This window comes from Sceloporus undulatus, chromosome 5, assembly GCF_019175285.1.
Source record: "Sceloporus undulatus isolate JIND9_A2432 ecotype Alabama chromosome 5, SceUnd_v1.1, whole genome shotgun sequence".
NCBI classification, from domain to species: Eukaryota; Metazoa; Chordata; class Lepidosauria; order Squamata; family Phrynosomatidae; genus Sceloporus; species Sceloporus undulatus.
In genome coordinates, this window is record NC_056526.1 from 84,746,713 (window position 1) to 84,767,523 (window position 20,811).

Genomic DNA, 20,811 nt, shown 5'->3' on the forward strand with positions numbered 1-20,811 from the left:
CTTCTTCTTCTTCTTCTTCTTCTTCTTCTTCTTCTTCTTCTTCTTCTTCTTCATGTCCTCCCCAAAATATTGGTGAGTATTAACAGCATACTAACAAGGAGCTGGCCTCATGAAGCATAAACACACTTTCCTCTGCTTGCTGTCCATCTGCTACCTGAGAGATCTGCCTCTTTCCACCCAATGGCAGTGCCAACACTATTTACAACAACCCTACAGATTAAGATAAACCAAGAGGCAGTGACCTGGAACTCAGTTTCTAATATCAAAGCTTCCATCACAACCCTCTTCATCACAGAACTGATACATTTGCGTATACATGCTAGTTGAAAGTATTGTTTCAAATAGTCAGGATCCAAATGTAATTTACATTTGGGCTTCTTTCTAGCTCCTGTACTGTAAATTAAAATTTCTTATTTCCCTTTCAACCAGGAAATCCACCAATCTGTATTTTGAACAGGGAGTTAAAGCAAAGATTTTGGGGTGCATGGAATCAGGGAGGGAGTTGCTGTAAGTAGGGAAAAAAGTAGATCTGGCATAAGTGTATGTCTGGATCACATCATTTCTAGCTTGGCAAATGTTTTAAGAGCAGCAAGCCATATGAATCTCAATAAAACTTGGAAACAGATACAAGTACAGAATATAAACCACAGCAATGAAGTCAGCACAGAGTGAAATTTTGTATGAGCATTTAAGACATCTGGCATTTGGGGAGGGGATAGAAAGAATTTTGACAATCAATAGCTGACTTTCAGTATTAGAAATTCACGCAACTCCTACCTATGACAATGTTAAAAGAAATTGTGCTTGGTTTTTAAAACCAGACATTTTCTGCCCAGCCTTGTCCCTGATAATCATTATCAAAATTTTATTGGAATTGAAGTAAATGCAATATAATTTAAAATATAGGCTTGGTTGAGGAGTAAAATTTTAAAAAATCAAAATACTGTTGCTCCATTGGCTGATCTGAATGGTCAGTACAAAGTTGTATAAAAAAGATCAACAGAAAGAGCTGCTGTTGGCAAACTCTGGTCTGAAACAGATGGGCCAAAAGATGCAGCTTCCGGATGCTTTGGGGGCATGGTGTGCAGATGACGTACACATACACACCCCCAATGCAGCCAGAGGCTGCTCTGAGGCCATCGGCAAAAGGAGCGGCAAAAACCTGTAGGGAGCCCTGGTGGTGCAGTGGTTAAATGCCTGTACTGCAAGCTACAAGGTTGTGAATTCAATCCCAGGAGCTGCAAGGTCCACTCAGCCTTGCATCCTTCTGTAGGTCACTCAAATGAGTATCCAGCTTGTTGGAGCCAATTAGCTTAGACGCTGTAAAAAGGTTAGGGAGTGCTTAGTTCACTGATAAGTGGTATAGAAATGTACTTGTTATTGGTATGAGTGGGCTGTCTAGTTGCCGCAGTCCCCAGCCGATCGGGGGCTGATCAGAGCTGGATCAGCCAGAAGCTGCTGGTTGCTTCATCCCTCTGATACTACTCCAGTTTTCTAAATCCCCATCCACAAAGAAGTGGGGTCAAGGAGCTGTGCTGCGTATTAATGTGAAGAAATAACCTCTCCACTAGGATTCAATATACAATGAAGAATGCTCACTCCCTTGTACACATACTGTGATAAAAACAACAAACCCAAATCAAAAATCCACAAAAGAGTGATATCTTTATTGGCCAGCCAAAATGCACTAGACATAATGCAAGCTTGTGAAGCTTCACTGGCATCTTCATAAAGGGAAGAATGTTTAAAAAATCATACAGGTGTAAGAAACGTGATGGTGTTGGAGTCATAGGTCTATATTTTGTATCCTTCACTTGACGAAGAAACCAGTGGAAATTTGAAAGTTTATATTATGTGTTTTGTGCATTTTAGCTGGCCAGTAATGGCGTCACTCCTTTGTGGATTTTGCTGCATGGTCAACACAGCTATCCCTGAATATACCAATAGGAGAGTTAAGCCCTGGACAGATGGGCCCTTTGCAGCATCATGGCGACGTGCTAGGGTTGCCTCGGGGCGACGCGTGCACACGCCCTGCAACCCTAACACATGACGAGGATGTTGCAGCTACACAGCACCATCTACATGGCACGCATAGCTATGATGTCGCAGCAACGCGGCGTCCAAACAGTGCTGCACAGCTGTGACGTCATTGCATCACCTCTGGTGGTTTGCGGCGTCACAACTGCACCGCAAAAAGGAGCTGCTTCCGGGCACTCCTTTCTTGCTGCGCAGCAGCATCATGCAATTTGGTTGCTGTGGCGCTGCTACGGAACAAGTAGAGGCGACTCCCTGGTGCCTTTTTTGGTGCTCTGTACCGTGCCTTAATGAACATATGAAACAAGGACTTCCCAGGCGTGGCATCCCAATTGTGGAATGCCCTCCCTTTGCAAGCCGAATGATACTAACACTGGCTTAATTAGGGCACCAAGTAAAAACATGGCTGTTTATTAAAGCCTTTGGGCCCAAGCTGCTTTAAAATATTTTGCACATGGTTTAAAGCTGTTTTAACTTTTAAAACCCATTTTAACTTGTTAATGTGTTTAGCATGTTTTCAGTCTATGTAAATTATATTTATTTTAAAGTGTCTCAACCTGTTTATTGATTTTGTTGTTTATTGATTTTACCTGTATGCTATCCTGAGTTCTTGTGATATAGAGTGGGACAGAAATATTTAAACAAATAAACAAATGTCTATTCTATGTCCTGTGGAAATAACCACATATCAGGTGCTCAGCAGGATGAATTCAAATCAACACGATTTCTTCCGTGTTGATATATGCTTTACCAGCCATTCAAATGTTTCTGTTCTTCTTCATCTGATATATTTGTTGGAGTCAATGTTTCTTTGCTGTTTGATGCAATAACCAATCCCTCCAGTACCTTCCTGTTAGTTATAAAGCAAGTATTCTATACAAAATACATTTTAAAAAACAAAAACCTAAAAGACCATATCCATGGAATTGATCCCAGTGGAATTCCCTTACAGCCAAACAGGTTTTATAGATTAGTGAATCTAATTTTAGAGTAAATCCCCCAAAACAGCATATACGTTTTGTGTATGGGACACTAAAGATGAATTCAGGCTTCCAATTTATTGGCTGTTCCCAGCCAAATTTATTAAATCCTGATGCTGAATGAGATAGTTGCCATCAAACCTATAGCAGTATTATGCATACATGTTGATAGCCTGGATGAATAGAAACAAATGCCTGTATGAGGTTAAACAATCTGGACAGAATTAGCGAGTGTCTAGTTACACATCAGATGTCTGGAATGTAGATTACACAAAGATCACTTCTGATTTTTTGAAACTGATTTATGATGCTTTTTCTTCCATGTATATATTTTCCTCTCATTTTATGTACAGACACAAACTGTTCATGTACAGATAGAACCATTTTCTGCACATGCACAGGGTTGACAAATGTGTATTCTTAAGTCTTCAAAAGTAGAACTTTTGTGAGGCAAGGAGACCTATAATTCTTAGTATTTAATGTTGCTGTTTTTTATTCTCTCATATAGAAATAGGGACAAGTTATTTATTTGCTGTTCCAAAATACTTTCAGAGAACGTCCCTAAAAAGTCAGTGGATACAGAATCTGATCATGGAAATATCAATGGTACCTAAATATTTCACTTTCCTGTCTTTGATTTCATTTGTTTCCAGTAATGCTGAAGACATGCCCCAACCATGATAAAATATGAAGTAACAGAATTCCAGATCATTCCAAAATGCAAGTCAGAAGTACAGTCGGCCCTCCATATCTGCGGACTTGCCATCTGTGGATTCAAGCATTCATTGACGGCAAGCCTGTGTTGTCCCCAATGGCAGCATATGAATGTGGCCATGCTGCCATTAGGGACAGCCCCTGTAGTGCTGTGGCAGTTAATGCATGCGACCAGGCTGCCATTAAGTTATATTGTCCCCAGTTATGGTGCAGATGCATCCACATGCTACCACAGAACAATGGGGCTGTTCCTAATGGTGGTGTGGCTGTGTGCATGCACCGCCATTGAGGACAACGGAATTTGAGCATCTGCAGATTTTGATATCTGCCGGGGGTGGGGTTGGGGGTGGGTCCAGAACGGATCCCCTGCAGATACTGAGGAACAACTGTATATTCTAAAATGATTTGCCACGTTTAAAAAAACAAAAACCACTTTCTCTGCATATAGTAAATTAGCACACCAAGAAGAAAGATTTCATGCAATTCTCCCGGGGGAACAGTGAAAACATATGACACTCTTTTAAAAAATCAGTGGCAGGTGACAGAACCATATAACTTTCAACACTTTGAAAATTTATCTGTATAATGAGGTGAGTTACATGGAAAATATTTTAAGCTTGTTTTGTTAAGAGGTAGAAAACTAGGACTTGGATGGGCAGCTATGAAGGAACTAGATAATACTCTAAAGTGTAAAGATAACAAAGTCAGGTTCATCCATGTCATTGTATGTCCAGTTTCTATGTATGGTTGTGAAAGATGGACAGAGAAGAAAGCTGACAGGAAGAGAATCAGCCTGCCTGAAATGTGGGACCGGAGGAGAAAATGGATCTGAGAACAAATCAAGTCTGAAATCTCCAGAGAAATCAAAATTCTGAGGCTATCATACTTTTGATATATCATGAGAGGACATGTTTGGTGAAGTTGGTGGCAGTAGGAAAATAGGAAGACTGTATTATAGGCTGACAGACTCAAAGAAGCCACTGCCCTGAATCTGCATGGACCTCAGCAGAGCTGTTAGTAACAGCTTGTCTTGGAGGTATCTCATTCATAGGGTCACCATAAGGTGAAAGTGACTTGAAAGCAATTAACAACAACTTTAATTGATCAAGAGACAGATAATTAATTAAACATTTTAAATGGGTTAATAGAGTTGCTAATAACAATAAACCATAACACTTGCAACACATAAAGCGGAAAAGCATTGTGAGGTTGTCAACTGTCAGTTTAATACTATGGCTCAGGTTAACAATGGAAAACACCACTGGCCTTCAAACAGTAAATTTGTCAGTCAGCCTAGCTACCTACAAAAAGTTCAATCACAGTGGAAATTGACTAGTGCATCTGACAAGTTTTTGACTTGTGAGCAAATCTGGGCAACACCATGATTACGCATTTGAGCAGCCAGCCATTATATTCTCCTGTTGAAAAACCAACAAAAACAACTTACCAACTGTAATGTTTCCTGTTTTAGTCTGAAGGGTTGTATCACCTGTTAGAAAATCGTAAGAACAATTTAATATATGACAACTTCATATAGCCCAATGGCATACTGTAGCAAATCAACAGGATGCCAACTGGTCCTGAAGTTAACTATACATTGGCTTGGACTGTACATGACTGTGCAGTTAGTCTTATTTGAAATGAGCAGACTGACTGAATGACACCTTTACACAGAATTAAGCACCACTGATGGACTGCATTATTCAATCATTACAGAGATAGTAAACAAGAATATAATGAGCATGTGTTTATATACTTCATTAAATTAAAATAATGAACAAATAATAATATCCCTAAAGATACAGATATGGAAAGCAAGTTGAACACATAGTTCCATGGCTAAAAATAAATTCAAGGTAGAGTAAATCAAAAGGCATTGTAATTACACAGGAAGAACCAATAATTATTATTTTTTGCACAAAAACAGACAATAGTTTGATTGCAGTCCCTTTTAAAACAACCTCTCCTCTTTAATGCATGACCTGCCTTATAGATAGTCTCTAATATCATGTGCCACAATAATGGCATACTAAAGACAACAAATTTATAAAAAAAGAACAAAATCTTTCAGCATCTGCTGAATTGATTTCCCAGACTGAATATGCAGATTGCAGTGATATTTTCCACCATCTTGTTCCTCTGCATTTTCATCTGTAAAAATGCTTTGTGCCTAACTGCTTGCCTGGAGTAGAACTGCACTTTGGCTATTTGCTTGGCAGATCTTGGGTTGGATTTGGCTTTGACATGTTTGACTACTGGGGGAAAGAAGGGAAGGAAGATTCACTGTACTCTCACTTTCCTCACAATACTTCCAAGAAGCAAAGACCCTCTGCAGCATGGCACCTTCTACCACAACTTGGAAAGCTTGCTGGCTGGGGGTTCAGGGAGTTAGCACCTGAAAGAGTAACTTTCCCAAGCTCTTCTCTGTATATAATAACAGAAGCGACTAGGGCAAGGTCAAGCAACCTAGAATGGAATGATGCCATCTGGAATGAGACTAATCTAGAATTAAGAGATGGCTGGGCTGGACTTCTTCCCCTCTAGGTTTCTCTTGGTCACATGCTTGTGCTCATGAGCAATTCACATGCTTGTGGGGATGGAGCTGGATCAGATAGGAGACAGGTGGGATTATGCCTACTGACAGCAGCAAAATACCCAAATGCAGGCTAAATCTTACAAAAGTATCATGTATCTGGTTTGAGGGCTATGACTCATCCATTTTTATCATCCTAACAAGATTTCATACTTCGCAGCTAAGTGCAGAGTTGAAAAAATGCCATTCTTTAGAATGCAGATGGCTCATCTGTGCTTCTGCCCAGGATCTTTTTTTTACTTAGACTTGAGCTAATGGATTTGCAGTACTGAGTTGACCAAATCATTATTTTGTTTGAATGGCAGAAGTGTTTCAAGACAGCTGCTGTGGAAAAATAAAGAAATACCTGGGAAAGAGGAGTCAGTCTTTTCACTGGATGTATAGACTGTGTTTGGTTTGAGCAGCCGTATTTCAGTTTAATAAACCAAAATATGAATAAGACTTTTGCAAAAAACAAACAAACCAGCAAACGAACCAGACGTCCTCCAACAGGTTTACTTTTATTTCACCCAAACTGCAAAACAATGGGTTAAAGCTTTTCACCAAACCAGGCCATGAAAGCAAACTATGGTCTGATGTTTTGGCTTGTTCTAAAGCAGTTTCCCAGTGTAGACAAAACTGGAAGCAATAGTTAATTGAAGACATCCTGTTTTGTTTACTGGTTCCCACAAAGGGAGGAGCAGAGCATTCTTTGTCTCTAAAGAACAAAAGGATTCATAGAATCATAGAATCGTAGAGTTGGAAGAGACCACTAGGGCCATCCAGTCCAACCCCCTGCCATGCAGGAAATCCAAATCAAAGCATCCCTGACAGATGGCCATCCAGCCTCTGTTTAAAGACCTCCAAGGAAGGAGACTCTATCACCTTCCAAGGAAGTGCATTCCACTGTCGAACAGCCCTTACTGTCAGGAAGTTCCTCCTAATGTTCAGGTGGAATCTCTTTTCCTGTAGCTTACATCCATTGTTCCGGGTCCTGTTTTCTGGAGCAGCAGAAAACAAGCTTGCTCCCTCTTCAACATGACATCCTTTCAAATATTTAAACAGGGCTATCATATCGCCTCTTAACCTTCTTTTCTCCAGGCTAAACATCCCCAGCTCCCTAAGTCGTTCCTCATAGGGCATGGTTTCCAGACCCTTCACCATTTTTGTCGCCCTCCTTTGGACACGCTCCAGTTTCTCAATGTCCTTTCTGAATTGTGGTGCCCAGAACTGGACACAATATTCTAGGTGGGGCCTGACCAGAGCAGAATACAGTGGCACTATTACTTCTCTTGATCAAGGCACTATACTTTTATTGATGCAGCCTAAAATTGCATTGGCCTTTTTAGCTGCCGCATCACACTGTTCACTCATGTTCAACTTGTGGTCTACCTGGACTCCTAGATCCCTTTCACACGTAGTTTCATTCAGCCAGGTGTCACCCATCCTATATCTGTGCATTTTATTTTTCCGCCCTAAGTGCAATACCTTACATTTCTCCATGTTGAATTTCATTTTGTTAGCTTTGGCCCAGCTTTCTAGTCTATTCAGGTCATTTTGAATCTTGATCCTGTCCTCTGGGGTATTAGCTATTCCCTCTAATTTGGTGTCATCTGCAAATTTGATAAGTATGCTCCCAATTCTGTCATCCAGGTCATTGATAAAGATGTTGAATAGCACCGGGCCCAGGACAGAGCCCTGTGGGACCCCACTGGTCACTTCTCTCCAGGATGAAAAGGAGCCATTGTTGAGCACCCTTTGGGTTCGGCCGGTCAACCAATTACAGATCCATGTAACAGTTCCTTTGTCTAGCCCACATTTTACAAGCTTGTTTGCAAGAATGTCATGGGGAACCTTGTCAAAGGCCTTAGTGAAATCAAGATATACTATATCCACAGCATTCCCTTCATCTACCAAGCTGGTAATTTTATCAAAGAAAGAGATCAGGTTTGTCTGGCATGACTTGTTTCTCTGAAACCCATGTTGACTTTTTGTGATTATGGCATTGCCTTCTAGATGTTCACAGACTCTCTGTTTAATGATCTGCTCCAGAATCTTTCCTAGTACTGATGTCAGACTAACTGGACGATAATTGTTGGGATCCTCTTTTTTCCCCTTTTTGAAGATGGGGACAACGTTTGCCCTCCGCCAGTCTGCTGGGATCTCTCCTGTTCTCCAGGAGTTTTCAAATATGATTGCCAATGGCTCCGATATTACATTTGCCAGTTCTTTTAATACCCTTGGATGGAGTTCATCTGGTCCCGGAGACTTAAATTCATTTAGATTAATAAGGTGTTCCTCTACTATCTCTTTACTTATTCTGTGCTGAAATTCCCCTGTTCTGTCCTCTGCTCCATTATCCTCAGGTTGAGCACCCTTTGCCTTTTCTGAGAAGACTGAGGCAAAGAAGGTGTTGAGTAGTTCTGCCTTTTCTCTGTCTTCTGTTAGCATTTTGCCATCTTCTCCACGGAGTGGCCCTACCGTTTCCTTCTTCTTCCTTTTGCTGCGGACATATCCAAAAAAGCCCTTTTTATTGTTCTTAACCTCTCTAGCAAGCCTGAGTTCATTCTGCGCTTTAGCTTTTCTGACTTTACCTCTACACATGCCCGCTATTTCTTTGAATTCCTTTTTTGTGATTTCCCCCTTTTTCCATTTCTTATACATGTTCCGTTTCAAACTCAGCTCAGTTGAAAGTTCCTTAGTCATCCATCCTTGTTTCTTGAGACACCTCCCGTTTTTCTTTCTCACTGGAACGGTTTGAAATTGTACCTTCAGTATCTCTCTTTTGAGAAACTCCCATCCGTCCTGAACTCCTTTATCTTTTAGTATTTCTGACCATGGAATCGCCCTCAATACTTCTCTAAGTTTACTGAAATCCGCTCTCCTAAAGTCTAGGATGCGTGTCTGACTATGCCTGGCTTCTCCTTTCCACTGTATTACAAACTCCAGGAGAACATGGTCACTTCCACCTAATGATCCCACTACTTGCACCCCATTAACCAAGTCATCCTTGTTGGTTAGGATCAGATCTAAAATAGCTGACCCCCTTGTTGCCTCTTCCACCTTTTGGACCATGAAATTGTCTTCCAGGCAAGTGAGGAATTTGCTAGACCTTGAGGATTTTGCTGAGTTTGACTTCCAGCAAATATCAGGATAGTTGAAGTCGCCCATCACTACTACATCTCTCTTTTCTGACTGTGTGGTCATCTGTTCTAGAAAGATATCATCCAATTCCTCAGTCTGACTTGGGGGTCTGTAGTAGACTCCCACCGTAACATCCTTGTTGTTTCCCTCCCCTTTGATTCTTATCCAGATGCTCTCCACCTGGCTTCCATGATTGATGTCCAGGATTTCTTCACTGGTGTAAATATCTCTGACATATAGTGCTATTCCTCCTTCTTTCCTGTTTGGCCTATTCCTCTTAATAAGGTTATACCCCTCTATTTCCACATTCCAATCATGAGACTCATCCCACCAGGTTTCAGTGATGCCTATTATATCATATTTGCTTTGTTGTACTAGGAGTTCGAGTTCATCTTGCTTATTTCCCATGCTCTGTGCATTAGTGTAGAGACATCGCAGACCTTGGTTCCCTTTTACTTGCTTTGTATTTTGCATTAACAGATTGATATGCTATTGTCTAAACTTTCCCAAAGGGCCCACAGATGTAGCCCCATTCATGTAGGAATGACTTGCAAAAATCATTCTTTTAGAGGTGAACCTCTGTACTTTATTATTTTAGAAAGCAGCTGTTTCTTCCTTACTACTATTTGTCTTAATAACTTTATTAAATTGTGATATATCCCATCTTCCACCTAGTTTTCAGAAGTTAAGGCATGAATTTGCAGTTATGGCCCTCCAGATGTTGTTGGACTTCAGTTCCCAGCAACCTTACCATAGCTAATGGTGAGGAATATTCCTACACCAGTACTTCTTAAGCTATTTGATGTGGAGGTCAAGAAGACTATAGCTGTGTTTCCTACTTTCCTGGAAACTTGCTGTAGACCAGTGGTTCCCAACTTTTCTAATGCCACGACTCTTTAATACAGTTTGTCATGTTGTGATGACCCCCAACTCGGTGTCTCGGTTCCTAAGACCATCGGAAATATGTGTTTTCCAATGGTCTTAGGCGACCCCTGTTAAAGGGATATTCCACCGCCAAAGGGATTGCGACCCACAGGTTGAGAACTGCTGCTGTAGACCTTGGTACATGGTCCAGCACCAGTCTACAGACCATCTTGAGTAGCACTGTTCTATTTCATCTGGAAAGCTTCTTGATTTAAAGCATGGGACTCTCCGTTCTAGAAAATTGCTAGATCTCCACCTAGGGGCTATGCAGACTGTTCCTAAGGGGTGGCCTGCAGTCGTCTCTATTTTCCGACTGGAAGTTTTCAATTTTTCCCTGATCGGGGCCACAGCAACCGCATGCTGTGGCCCCAATCTGGCCTTTCCAGGGTGCGATAGCTGCAGTGCCACAGCTTTACAGTGCTCCTTTGGCGCTGTGTCATGTGGACACAGCGCCAGAGGAGCACCATGATGCTGTGCACCATGTGGTGCAGCGTCACACCACCCTGGCTGGGGCTGGGGTGTGCATCATATGGATGCTATGCCCTGACTCTGACCCCAACCCAACCTTTAAGGCTGGTCTGCACAAGGCCTTAGTTAGCTTCAAACTTTAAAGGCCTTCTGTTGTTGTGAACTTTAGAGGCCTTCCAGAGTGAATGCACAGGTTCCACCAAGATTTTCTGGGCCCACCCAAAGTATCCTGATAATGTCATCATAGTTTCTCTTTTGCTTGCTGGGTTGCCTAGCTGGCTCAAACATTATGCTCCCTAATGAGAAAGTTGCTTCTGAAATCACAAGTGATAACAATGAATCTGGCCCCATAGGGAACAGTAAAGTCACTATAAATCAGCCAGTAAGACAGCAGATAGCGTCAGGCTGGAACCTAGGATCCCAGCTAGTTCCAAGTTTCCCCCAAGCAAGGTCTAGAGCCCTGCTGATTCTTAAGATACACATACACACACAGTCTGGCCTGGTTCCTTATTCCAGCTGCTGCCTCATACTAAGAACCTTAGTTTCTGCCAATATTCATTAGAATTTTCACCAGGTGAGAATGGTGACTGCAAAGCCCTTGGCCAAAGGGCTGCTTGGTGCCATATCTCATGGAACAAGTGATTAGATTCTGGTCCTGTGTCAAGATAGCTATACTACTATTATTCTGTCAACCGTCACCAATACAGGACTTTGGAACATTTCCATCTACATCCATTCCCTGATCACCACTTGAAGCCAGCAGCAGGTGACATGTGGCCCTAATCACATGGAGACTCTTTCACACATTACTGGCAGCAAGTGGTACTAGTATGGAGACACTCTAAGCTAAGAACCCAATACACAGATACTGTATCTTGAAGAACTATCTTACAGACATGTTTTCTGTAAGTAGTAACAGCAGAGGTGACCCCTGAGCTTCATTCAAATCAGAAGTTTCATTTTGCATGTCGGTGCATGTCCTGACTAGTTTCAGTCAAGACCTTCAGGACTTGGAAAGATCCATCCCAGCTGTGGAGTCATAGAACTATAGGTGGCTGCTTTACATTGTAACATCCAGGTTGGCCACTAAGAATGCAATCCTAACATGTAAAGATGGTCAAGGGCCAGTTGGGCCAAAACTAGGCCAGCAGAAGCCGTGTCAAATCCAAATCCCTCCCAGTCTAGGGATATTGGAAACTGCTTAGGACAACTTTGGTCCTTACCTAACTTTGTGTTAACACAGTGGCTATGTGTTTCTGTGCTGGGAGTGGTTTGAACGAACACAGCTATATCTGTGAATTCGACTTTTTTCCAGTCCTCTTACTGGAACAGCAATGACTGTCTTTGAATGTAAACATTTTAACATTAACAGTTTATTAGCAGTTGTTCATTGTTAGACCAATATCCAGTGCCAGTTGCTTCTTTTTAATCACTTTATTTTATAGTGCAAGAAATGCCATTCATAAAATAATCCTTCAATTAACAAAAATTCAACCAAAATAATTTGCTTTAAAAGAGCATTTTTAAGAATATTCGTTGATACAGTGGCCAGAACATTTGAACTGAATTTTGCTACTGATTTACGGTAGTCTTATATTGAGGTAGTCATACACATTAATGCAAAAAATAAAAAACAAGAGACCCTTTTAAAAATTGACTTAAACACATGCAAAAACAAACAAACAAAGGTTTAAACCGGGGGGGGGGGGGGTTGAGGTGGTTTTTTTGAACTCTTTTTTCCAACCCTGCTTTTCTCACATATTGTCTAGCTCACTTCGCCTATAGCTTCACATATGTGAGACATCCTCAGAACTAGACTGTTAGAAGACAATTTTGTATAATGCCATCTATTCAATTTTTTGGTCTCTTTCATTAAAAATCAAAAACCACATTTTATGCAAAAGCGTTTTGGATATTCTGCAGTATAATGTACTACTTTCTTTAGTTTATGATTTTCCTAAAAATATCCTAAAGGAATGATAAGCAATTCAAGGTCAACTGAGTTTCCACAAATCATATTATCTGAAGTAATTCCAACAGATTGCTTTGAAAGATGAGCTTCAACAAAAATTGTGTGGTCCAAGCATTGTTTCACCGTTACAGTACTTAATGAAGCCTATAATTTGTGTGCTAACCAACCTTTAAATCTAGGTTCTCTGGATTGGATCGGGAGAAATGTAATTTTGGCCAAATTGTTTGTTTGTTCTGCACTAGAGCTGATATTCAGACTTGGGGCAATGGTAGTGTATAACCGACAGGAGCAATTTAATCTTTCCATATCGTCTGTTCTTTACAAGCACTGGAACCATGTTTCTGCATGACTAACTTTTGTTTATCTGTAGATAGCAAAAGACAAGTCTAAGCTTCAACATGAAATTGATGCTCTGCCGGCCTGGGAATATGAATACAATATCTTCTGTACTCTATACACCCTTTTACATTTCTGCCTCCTTTGGGATCATCATCAGAAGTTTGATCAAGGCTCAGAGGTAACAGCTCAGTAATCCCATCTTGCCTTTATCCTTGAAGTAAGAGGGCAAAGATGGGCTAATAAGCACAAATATAAAGACAGCTAAAAATATTTAGGACTCTGTTCAGTTACACTGCATCAGCAACAACTGCATGGAAATGCTGCATTATATGTGAGGCTTATAACCATGTCAGGGTATTTTTCCACTTGCATTTTAAAGCCTCATTTGAGGGAAAAAGAGGATTCCCATCAATAGGAGCACTTTCTATCAATATGTATAACATGGATAGGGGATCTTGATGAGGGTAGTCATGGCTAGGGTTCAAACTTGCATACAATGTACCAAATGGAAATCATCAATTTCCATGCCTAAGGTGGTGGCGGTAGTGGTGATGATTTTTAATCAACACAGTTGCAAGCCATGCTATTAATGTAACACATCAGTGGACTTGGAGTTTGCATTCATTGACTAAGCAGAAAGGGAAGGATTAGATGGGGAGATGAGAGGCATGTATGGGACTCCTCTTTTCTTCCAAAGTGGAGAAGTTGAGAGAGATAAGGCCTGATCAAGCCTTCGGTACAGGATCCTTCTCTGTCTGGGCAATCTATCTGTGGTAGGACTGAACCATGCTCTTGAACTGAAGTTATTCAGGAGAAAAGCATTAGAAATGCCATTTAGGAGTCCTGCCAGTTATGCTGCAGGATATTTGAAACATGGAACAGCTGTTTTTGCTTATGGATGTCAGCCTGTTCTAGGGCATTTCTATCTTCAAACTTTTAGCTTAAGAATGACATAAAATGATGATGCAACTACAATTCTATATTTTATACTTTTATGCCAATCTTCTTAAGCTATCTGATATAAGGATCAGCAGTGTTTTTTCTCCAATGTGTCAGGCACCAGCATCATATTTGTGCACGTTGACTACAACTGATTCATTCTCTTCTGAAAGCTTGATGTGGACCAGCAGTCCATGGATCACCATCGTGGTTAGCATGTAGTTTGGAAAACTAGGTAAATAGGCAGAGTAGGAAGAGGGAATATACGATCCTCCAAATTTTCTTGGACTGATGCATTTTCTATTGTCCCAATCACTGGCCATGCTGACTGAGACTAATAAAAATTAGAATGTACAAACACCTGGTTGGGGCCAAAATTGTACAACCCTGAAGTACTGATGGCTGATAACTAGTTTGGATCAGTCTACAATCATCAAACTGACACAGGCCTTATCTGACCTCTTAAGCAACGTTCCATGAAAGTGGAATATCCTTCCATACAGAAATCTTTAGGATGAAAATGGAAGTCACATGAACTTCATTTTCTTAATAGCAATAGCAAGTAGAATCATAGAATCAAACATTTCTATACTGCTTATCAGTGCACTTAAGCACTCCCTAGGCAGTTTACAAAGTGTAAGCTAATTGCCCCCAACAATCTGGCTATTCATTTTAGCGACCTTGGAAGGATGCAGGCCTGAGTTGAGCTTGAGCCCCTGGCTGGTATTGAACTCACAACCTTTTGGTTTGTGAATGAGTGATTGCAATACAGGCATTTAACCACTGCACCACCAGGGCTCCTGACTGCACTGTGAGGGTTCTCTGTGGGTTCCCTTCCTTTCCTTCTGACCTGTATAGGGCCCCTTGAGACCACCTTTTATCTCAAGAACTTGCTGTTGTCACCCAAAGGCGAACCCCTTCACTTAGCAACGCATTGGGACGTTGCTGGGAGATTTTACTGATATTTCACTTGTCAACCTAGGGAAGGACTGGGCCAAGCTAAGGCACCTGAAAAAGGATGCAGAGGGATAAAGAAAAGCTTTATTCTAAGTAAAGGAATTCTATAGCAAGATGATATAACTACATAACCAACTTGACTTCCAGGCACAGACAGAAAGTATAAGTTACAGAACCAAGCTAATTCAGCCAAACCAGGGAAATAAATCCAAAACATGACACCATTGAGACCTGGATCCTTACCAAATTGGGTTCAGAGCTGGATATGGAACAAAAACAGTGTTTGGTCCAAAATACACTGAATAAATAATCCAGTTTGAGACTGCTTTAACTGCCCTGGCTCAATGGTGGTGAATTCTAGGAACTGTAGTATTGTGAGACACTTAGCCTTCTCTGTCACAATAAACTACAATTCCCAGGATTCCCTACCACTGAACCAGGGCAGTTAAAGTGGTCTCAAACTGGATTATTTATTCAGTGTATTTTGGACCAAACACTGTTTTTGTTCCATATCCAGCTCTGAACCCAATTTGGTAAGGATCCAGGTTGTCAGTTTCATTCAAGGTAACAGCATTACTTCATATATTGCAGTGCAATGAATATCTCAGAGGTCTAAATACTCAAAGGCACCAGATCTCTTTGGATCTTGGAAACTAACCAGGGTCAGCACTGATTAGTATTGGATGGGAGATTGCCAATGAATACCAGGCACTGTAGGCTATATTTCATAGGAAGGAACTAGCAAAACTACCCCAGAGTATTCCTTGCCTAAGAAAACCCTATGAAATTCATTGGGTTGCCATAAGTTGACAGAAGACTTGAAGGCACATAAATACACACAATTAGTTCTTATTACAATGAATGTAGTGGAGAATATAGATTCTGTCATTATAGCTGGAATTCACTAAATTAGGATATCAGAATAATCTATCTCTCTATCTAGTTGCTATTTTTAGTTGGACCATGAGTAGAATTATTCATCTCAACTGCAAAGATCAGCTAGCCAATATCCCAGAGGACAAGATGAGAATTCAAAATGACTTTAACAGATTAAAAAGGTAGGCCAAAACTAACAAAATTAATTTCAACAGAGAGAAATATTATTGGGCAAGCTGAACATGAGTCACCAGTGTGATGCAGCAGCTAAAAGAAAAGCAATGTGATTCCAGCCTACATCAATAGGAATATAGTGTCTAGATCAAGGAAAGTAATAGTGCCACTTTGTTCTGTTTTGGTCAGACCTCAACTTGAACACTGTGTCCAGTTCTGGGCACCATAATTCAAGAAGGATGTGGACAAGCTGGCACATGCCCAGAGGAGAGCGACCAAAATGGTGAAAGGTCTGGAAACCATGCCCTATAGGGAGCTTCTTAGGGAGCTGGACATGTTTAGGATGAGAAAGAGAAGGTTAAGAGGTGACATGATAGCCATGTTTAAATATTTGAACAGATGATATATAAAAGATGGAGCAATCTTGTTTTCTTGCCTTGGAGTGTGGTGGAATCTCCTTCTTTGGGGTTTTTTAAACAGAGGCTGTGTGGTGTTCTGTTGGAAGTGCTTTGAGTAGGTATTCCTGCATGGCAGGGGGTTGTACTGGATGGCCCTTGTGATCTCTTCCAACTCTGTGATTCTAAGCAATTTGAGTAAATTGATGTAAAGTAGCTTTGATAAAACAAAACAACTACATTGTGAACTATCCCCATTAGCTGTTTTTCACAATTAATCCATTGGCTTCCTTACTTGGATTTTACCTGAGAATTTTCTTGTGTGTGAAATAAGATGATTTTTTAACTCAAACTCTTTTCTCCTGCCCCACATATATTTCTCACTGGTAACTCTTGAATTTACCTCAAACTGGACTAGTAGTTGCTTAGCTGCTACCATAAACATTTGGATAGCAATCAAGACAATCATCTTTTCTTTGCCTCCCTCATATTTCCATTTTCCATTGTGAAGTCTTGCTGCATCTCAACCAATCACTTTTTGCAGGCTAATTTTACTGAAAGAACTTGGAAGCATTACCTTTTGGACAACTCAGTACAGTCAGTGGTGACTTGCAATCCAACAAAGAAACTTTCTCAAATTCTTCTTATGAAGATGCATCCTCTACATCTTGTGCCTGAAATCTGATAACCACCTGATTCTTTTGCTTTTAACCACATAAATCATGGTGTGGGTGGGGACTTTACATGCATCTCTAACTTAGTGTGTCACTTACAGTGGAACCCTACACAGATTTATTCACCTGTAAGTCCCACAGTGCCTAGTTAAGTATGAGTAGCCTCTAGCCCAGTTACATATGCATAGTCTTTCAGCCGCTAGCTCCCTGTCCAATTACAATTAGCTTCTAGGCACTCTGAAAGCACCAAGAAGATACCAAGAACCTTACAAGTGTCAGCTTTATTAATAAACACAGTGCTCTTATTTTAAAAATCGTATTTGACTTCTCAAGTGGTTAAAAACAGTTGTACCATTATATTCAGCTCTATAAACACAGCTAGGCACTCCATTAAGCACACAAAAGAATATTTTTCCTTAAAAAGGCATAGGCTAAATAAACGTAGCTCTTAATGGGAGACCAAAAGTCTTTTGCTATCTTACCATGAATGTTTCCTAACAGAATGTCACCAGCTGCTGAAGACAGAAATGAAGATTCTGCATAAAGATATTTGGTTTTTATTAAACCATTTTTAGTAGAAATATTAATAGATGAACCTTGTAGCTTTTCTATATTCACACTCTGTAAAAGAAAGAGATGGCAAAGTAATATTAACACCTGATTTGGACTTCCAGGCAATATCTTAACTATACCATTGAATGTTCAATTTTCAGGACAGTCCTGAACACTTCAGGACAAACTAAAAAAAATACATATACACTCATCCAAAGATGATATAGTATGCAATGAGTCTACATATCCTAAAGGAATCAGATCCCATCTGATCTTGGAAGCTAAGCACGGTCAGCCCTGGTTAGTTCTTGGATGGCAAACTGCCAACTAATATCAAGTGTTGTAAGCTATATTTCAGAGAAAGAAACTGGCAAAACAATCTCTAAGTATTCATTGGCTAAGAAAATCTGTGAAAAATCATGGAGTAGCCATGCAGTGACAAGCATCTTGAAGGCACAGATACATGCACACACACAAACACAACAAAAGACTGAAAATATTATAAAGAGGTAAAACTGAAGATTGTCCATGCTTACATTTAATGCCACTTTTCCAGCACAAAAATCCACAAGGCTGTGATTGGCTATGCTTGGTGGGGCTGGTGGAAGGTGTAAGTTAAAGGCCAAAGGGTTTCCCATCTGTGATGTGTTCTTGTTTGTGTAGCTTCAAGCCATTGCTGACTTATGGCGACCCACAAGGTTTTCTTGGCAAATTTATTTAGAGAGATTTGTCATTGCCGATTGATCTCAAAGGGGCGGGATATAAATAAATTGTATTATTATTAATTATTATTTATTGCCATCTTCTAAGATTGAGAGAATGTGACTTGTCCAGGGTCACTCAGTGGGTTTCCATGACCAAGCCAAGCTCAGATTTGAACCCTGGTCTCCACAGTCCTAGTCCAATGCTCAAACCACTATACCATGCAGGCTCTCACACTATTGTACAGTTTTATTATCTGCTTCCACAAAGCTGTGAGGTCTGCATCAACCCCATATGATTTGTCCATTCCTACCTTCGCATGGCCACCAAAGACACATCCTGTAACTAGGAATTAGATTTCCAAATAGATAAATTGCATTTCGAAACAGTATATTAACACGATGGCTTGAAGAAGTCTCCAACAAGGATAACTTTCATTATTCTGGGCTAAGAAAACATTTGTAAAGGAGTACAGTATTGCCAAAACCCAGAAAGTACATGACATCACAACATGGCCGGAGCATTTAAAATGGCTGGATAAAGGATAGATCTTTTAAATGTTACTTTCTGGAAAACCCTGAAACCCTTAGTCACTATACCGGCTGAGGGATCCTGGGGGTTGCTTTCAAAAAATTAATTTTTCTAAGCTTGGCAACAGATTAAGCAGATTAGACAGAATGTGCATATAAGGATTAGATAATAATTACTACAAAGTTGATATCAAGAAATGAAAAACGCAATGCCCTGTCAAGAACATTCAACAGGATGGCAGGATTGAACTTTGGAGAGAGGAGGGTGGACTCTTCTGGATCTCTCTGCTCCAGTGCCTCAGCCCTTGTTACAGAGGAAGGCAATGGCAAACCCCCTGTGAAAAAAAACCCTGCCAAGAAAACCCTGTAATAGGTTTGCCTCAGGGTTGCCATAAGTTGGAAACAACTTGAAGGCACATGGCAACAAAGGTAATGCTTGCCACCAAGTGAGTCATTGGCTGCTGCTAGGATTGTTCACCAAGCCTGGTGGGGAATCCAGATAGGATTTACATCAGAAATCCAAGGGGCCTCTGTTGGTTTATATCCCCAGGTTATTTGCCTGGCTGTCCATCCATGGTTGTACTCTGGAACTTGGCTTGTCTTTCTGACTTGCTTCCCAATTTGTTTGCCTGTGTAAAGAGGAAGGACTGTGTCCAAGAAACTGCCTGGCATTCTGTTCTTGGCTTGCCCCAGGAACTCCTGGCAAAACATCATCCTGCATGTGGATTTGTTTTGGCCACTAGCCCATAGCTATGGCCTGCCAGTGTGTGTGCCCAACACCAGGACATATATTTTGCCTAACTATTGAAGAAACGTGATAAGGGTGGAAGAGCAAAGCAACAAGGACATTTAAACTACACTTGAAATCATTACTGTACCCTTTCAGCCCTGTGAACATCTGTGATATAAGGGTTTCCCTAACACTTATTTTCACTGGAAGACAAAATGGACAAGAAAGCCAACAAAATACAGCCATTCAGACAAAGCACCAGAGTACATGAAGTAGTGGCTAAAAACAGTTGTGCAAAGAATCAGCTGATAAATTGTATTTGAAAGTATAAAAGAACACAGAAGGCAGAGGGGGAGAGGGCGAGAGAGAGAGAGAGGGAGAGAGAAAAAATAATAATAGGGCTAATAAAAGGATACTAAAATTCTAAAGATGTTTTACCAAATGATCAGTTTCTACCATCAAGAACTATCTCAACACAAAAAATATAACTGATACTTATCTCTCCTAGAAAATGTGATCATGTTCTCTTTGGTTCAGCTTGATTTATGCTGTAATAAAACATCCAGTATGCTTTTAATTTTCCAGCTGAACCCTGCTTCAAGTGCAAGGTTGCAACCCACCATACCTGATTTATAGCTATGGATTAATTCAGTTTAAAATCCACTCTGGCATTTCAGCACTATCCATCATTGCCTTATAAAATGAAAAAAAAAATCCACACTGTAGTGGAACTGCTGCAGATTCCTTTGAAATAAATGCTGAACAAATTTCATTACCAATGTAACCAACCATACCAGGTGAACAACACATCCTATCTCTGTGAAACACAACATTCCCTGCTTCCTAGGCAAGACCTTAACTACTATTTGTCCCTTGCTGTCAGTGCATGCACAGATTACTAAATAACTTGGTTCAAACATTAGTATGGTGAGGTGGCCTAAATGTAATTTTTTATTTCAACTAGGGTAGACTGAATGAATTTCCTAAACCTACAAAAATACTGACTTATCAAATCTCCACTAATTTAATAAGTCTCTTCTAAGGGGGACCAAAAACTAGTTTTAAACCTTTGTGACCACTGAATGTTGCCTACTATTTCTATTTCTATTATTTCAGAAATTGCTCTTAGAGAAAG

The 20,811-nt window shown here is 40.5% G+C and overlaps 2 protein-coding genes across 4 annotated transcripts in view; both read right to left on the bottom strand.

Annotated features, from left to right (window-relative positions):
• Positions 1–20,811, bottom strand: part of ARMC10 (armadillo repeat containing 10) — a 310,309-nt gene that overhangs the window by 115,907 nt on the left and 173,591 nt on the right. The gene's annotated exons all lie outside the window — the stretch shown is intronic.
• FAM185A (family with sequence similarity 185 member A) overlaps positions 1–20,811 on the bottom strand; it is a 60,632-nt gene that overhangs the window by 20,568 nt on the left and 19,253 nt on the right. Inside the window, exons 4-5 of one of the 2 annotated variants that reach the window (XM_042468675.1) lie at positions 17,645–17,783; positions 5,176–5,217 (exon numbers count right to left, since the gene is read on the bottom strand). In XM_042468675.1, the coding sequence (XP_042324609.1) occupies positions 5,176–5,217; positions 17,645–17,783 (181 nt within the window). The remainder of the gene's footprint in view (positions 1–5,175; positions 5,218–17,644; positions 17,784–20,811) is intronic. The other variant, XM_042468676.1, reaches the window with a different exon arrangement.